General features: G+C 53.8%; 1 protein-coding gene across 1 annotated transcript; it reads left to right on the forward strand.

The window, feature by feature from the left end:
- The first annotated feature begins 768 nt into the window (after positions 1-768).
- On the forward strand, positions 769-4,421 carry LOC117851923 (probable inorganic phosphate transporter 1-10). The gene is made up of 2 exons (XM_034733833.2): positions 769-1,782; positions 3,276-4,421. The coding sequence occupies exons 1-2, from the start codon at positions 1,079-1,081 to the stop codon at positions 4,273-4,275; spliced, it is 1,704 nt and encodes a 567-aa protein (XP_034589724.1). The 5' UTR covers positions 769-1,078; the 3' UTR covers positions 4,276-4,421.
- The last annotated feature ends 227 nt before the right edge of the window (positions 4,422-4,648 follow it).

A 4,648-nucleotide genomic window follows, 5' to 3' on the forward strand; every position in this document is an offset into this window, starting at 1 on the left:
ATAATTAATATTATGCATATACTATCATGAAATATATATACGACACGCATACAATACGAGCGTATACGTGTAAGTATAGATGTATACATATTGGGGTGTGTGTAAGTGAAGCGACAATTAGCATTAATATGAAAAAGAATTTAAGGTAAAAGGAAAAAAGTCTTTAGTCCCGGTTGGTTATATCAACCGGGACTAAAGTGGCCACGTGCATGCACCTGCATGACTAAAGAGGGTTGACCCGGGACTAAAGAGGGGACTTTTAGTTCCAAAAGATTAGTCCTAGTTGGATATTTGAGAGATATAACTTTCTCCAACCGGGACTGAGGCTCCTCTTCCACCAGTGAGCTAGTATCCACAAACACCAAGCATGTGGGCCCCACCACGCCAGGTATGCGAAGACCACTCTCCTCTCCTTCAGGCTTCCTCCACTGAAGACTTTGACTGCACTCCCCACTCCCATTGTCTGGCTGCCTGGCTCTCCCTTGCCATGCGCAGGCCCACAGCCACGTCGTCGCTGCTGCTCGCTACCCTGTCACACTGACCGGCGAATGCACGCACTAGTGAACCTGCGTTTGCTCTACTGGCGAAACTGGAACGCTGGGGATCATGCTAGAACAGAAGAAGCTAAGATCGCTTCCGCCACCTTCGTGCTGGGCCTCGCACGACAACTAGCTACATATACCTCGGCACCCTCAAGTCTCCTCGGCGCACGAATAGAAAAACCCCTCGCCCGCCGTACAGCGATCGCCTTCAACCATGGCATAATCTAATCTGAGAAAGGGCGAGGGAGATCGAGCTGCGGCATGGCATCTTCCCCGGCATCTGAGTTCCGTTCCGCCCCGGATGTCAACGGCTCAACGCGCACGGCCGCTTTTGTTTAATCCCGCCCACCGCACGTAGCCGTCACCAGTACGGCCGCCATCATTCGGTTTCGTTCACCTCCGCGTCGGTCCGTCGCGCCCAATAAAGCCAAGTAAATGGCACATCTGCCTGCATTTCCAGCTGCTGCTGTTCAGTCCGCGTCGATTCTTACCAAGGCTGCTGGTGTGCCTCGGCTCTGGACCCCATCGGCGACGGCATGCCGGCGATCCGGGTGCTGACGGCGCTGGACCAGGCGCGGACGCAGTACTACCACTTCAAGGCCATCGTCATCGCGGGCATGGGCCTCTTCACCGACTCCTACGACCTCTTCTGCATCGCGCCCGTCATGAAGCTCATCGGCCGTGTCTACTACCCCGCCGACCCAACCGCCGCCAGCCCCGGTGTCACGCCGCCCGCCGTCGTCTCCGCCACCGTCGGCGTCGCGCTGCTGGGCGCCGTCGCCGGGAACCTCCTCTTCGGTGCGCTGGGCGACCGCGCGGGGCGCCGCCGCGTCTACGGCGCCTCCCTGCTCCTCATGGTCGTCTCGTCCGTCGGCAGCGGCTTCTCCGTCTGCCGCACGCGCCGCTGCGCGCTCGCGTCTCTCTGCCTCTTCCGATTCCTCCTCGGCGTCGCCATCGGCGGGGACTACCCGCTCTCCGCCACCATCATGTCCGAGTTCGCCAACCGACGCACCAGGGGCGCGTTCATCGCTGCCGTCTTCTCCATGCAGGGCTTTGGGATCCTCGCAAGCTCAGCCGTCACCATGGCCGTCGCCGCAGCGTTCGACCGGTACACGGGCCGACGCGCGCCGCTCGACACGCCGGAGGCCGCGGACCTCGCGTGGCGCGTCATACTCATGATCGGAGCCGTCCCCGCCGCGGTCACCTTCTACTGGAGGATGGCAATGCCCGAGACGGCCAGGTACGCACTACTAGTTTCGTCGTGTAACGCTACGATCGAGCCAGACCATCATGCCATGGACAAATTATGATCAGTATTGCACTGTTGATTACCCCAACGCAACGTAGATGTGTTATTGCCCGTACGTAGTACGGAGCTTTTTGCTAAAGTGACAGACAAGGTTAAGGTTATGCGGCAACAATAGGCGGCCCTCATTATTAAGGTTTTCAAACATTTCACCACAAGGGTTCTGAGTTCTGACCTCAGCTCGAGCGAAGTGGGAGGAGGAGCTCACGAACGGTAGGGGTTGGAGGCCATGATGGGCGGAGGTTCCGAACCATTCAAATAGGCCATCCAGCGGTAGAATGCGACAGTAGCGCGATACAGCAACTCTTATACCTCTTGATAGACCATATATGAAAAGTGATTGAACTTTTCTTAGTTATTTGTTTAGCCAAGATGAAAATAAATCCCTGCACGGAGTAACCAAACTACGACTACGACCTTAAAGTACCAAACATCTATTATTATATTATTAGCAGATAATAATAATTATGGCGCTGTTGGTTATATACAACTGTCGAGTTGGATACTATACGGTGCGATACCTGCGATCCCAAGAATAAACCGTTGCTGCAGATCACCCAACAAGTTAGAAGTACACTCTGCCACCTACACGCAAACCAGGGCTGCTCCCCTAGTCAGCTGCCTTCTTTTTTTTAATCCTATAGCATTTTGTTTAATTGCAAGCAAGCTTAGCTCTCCTGTCTCGATCTACAAGCCACCACTACGGATTGGTTATACTTTTCTAGGTAGAGTGTCATATATTATGATCAAGTTTCCTCTGACCTACACGAGCTTCTAGAGAGCTGATCAAATTAATAAAGCATGCAGCTTGATCATAATTTAACAAGTTTTATTTATACTCTGAGGTGTACATTACTCTGGATCTCTTATTCGATTAGTGGAGGCATTGTAGTTTGAAAATAGTAGTTATAACAATTGTATATACTCCCTTCAATTTAAAATGGATGTCACTTTACAAGAGTAGATGTCTTGCCGGCCTCTCTATACTCGTCTTTTCTGCTCGCTTGTTTTAAAACATAGAGTACGTGTTGCAACTCTTTTATACTTTCAGTATTTATGTATAAAATTTCACATATAGAATTTTAATATAAGATTAATGTTATTAGGTTCATCGTACAAAGCATTTTTAAAATATTTATTTAGTACAAATTCCGTTCGACACCTTTAAACTATGTGGATATCCTAACTAATCAACATGTATTTCGAATAGGAAGGGTGCATATATAATCCGTCGGTGTGGGAATCGAAGTGTCGTTAATGTGATAGGACTCGATTCATTAGGTGTGTCGCTTTTTTTTTCGAATCACATTAGGTGTATCACTTTAGCTCTACCTTTTGGAACGTACACAGTCATGAAAGTCCTAGTCACCCAAAAGCGACTAACTGTCGTGCTGGGTACTTGTCCTTGCCTTGCCTCCTCGGTGCAGGTTTACGGCGCTGGTGGAGCGTGACGTGGTGAAGGCGACCAACGACATCGGCCGCGTCCTCGGCGACCTCAACCTTGCCACGTTCACCGAGGAGGAGGCGGCCGCCTTCCGCTGCGCTGCTCCTCCGCCGCAGTTCGGGCACACGGCGGCGTCCTACGGCCTCTTCTCGCGGCGCTTCCTCCGTCGTCACGGCCGGGAGCTCTTCGCGTGCGCGGCCGCCTGGTTCCTCCTGGACATCCCCTACTACAGCAGCACGCTGTTCCAGTCGCAGATCTACCACCCGTGGTTCCCGCCGGCGGGGCGCGTGAACGCGTTCCAGGAGGCCTTCAACGTGGCCAAGTTCCAGGCCATCATCGCCGCCGCCTCCACCATCCCGGGCTACTTCGCCTCCGTGCTCCTCATCGACCGCGTCGGCCGCCGCAGGCTCCAAATGGCCGGGTTCCTCCTCATGGCCGCCTTCCTCCTCGCGCTGGCGGGGCCCTACGACCGCTACTGGCGGCGCGGCCACGCCACGGACGCCTGGTACATCGTGCTCTACGCGCTCACCTTCTTCTCCGCCAACCTCGGGCCCAACACCACCACCTTCATCCTGCCGGCCGAGCTCTTCCCGGCGAGGTTCCGGTCGACGTGCCACGGGATCTCCGGCGCGGCTGGGAAGCTCGGCGCGCTCGTCGGCGCCGTAGGGTTCCTCTGGGCGTCGCAGGACCGGGACAGGAGGAAGGTGCTGGCGGGGTATGAGCCCGGCATCGGCATGATGTACGCACTCATCATCCTCGCCGGGATCTGCCTGCTCGGGCTCGCAGTCACCTACGTGTTCACGCCGGAGACCATGAGGCGGTCGCTGGAGGAGAACGAGAGCGAGCACGGCCAGGGCCATGCTGGCGAAGGCGATGTCGGCCAGGGCTTACAGGAACTTGCTGAGCTGCCAAAGAGCCCGGCGTCCATGGTGAGCTCGCACGTTAGCTCGTCACCTATTCATCCACACCGGTTTTCTGTCTGAAACTGAAACGTGTGATGCTTCCATAGTGCTCTATTGGTTTAGGTGTAGAGTAGTTGAAAATTAATCGAGAAAGGCTTCGGTTTGCCTGTTTCATATATGTTGTACAAATTGTATGCGCTCCTAGAGAATATATGATGTTTTCACAAGCGGAAAAGCTATTTACACAAATACACAATCATACAACACAAAGCAACTCCGAACATCACACCTCTTACACTTCAATCGCCTTAAATGCCACAAGTGAGGTTTTGGGAGCTCCGTGCTCTCCCCAGTCGGCCAGTCCCCATGCTTTTCGAGGATAACTGGGCCTGTAGGCAGGCCGAACAATGGCGACAAGAGCCCACACATCACTCCTACTAGTACCTCCTCTTCT

The sequence above is a fragment of the Setaria viridis genome, chromosome 4 (genome assembly GCF_005286985.2).
Source record: "Setaria viridis chromosome 4, Setaria_viridis_v4.0, whole genome shotgun sequence".
Taxonomy (NCBI): Eukaryota; Viridiplantae; Streptophyta; class Magnoliopsida; order Poales; family Poaceae; genus Setaria; species Setaria viridis.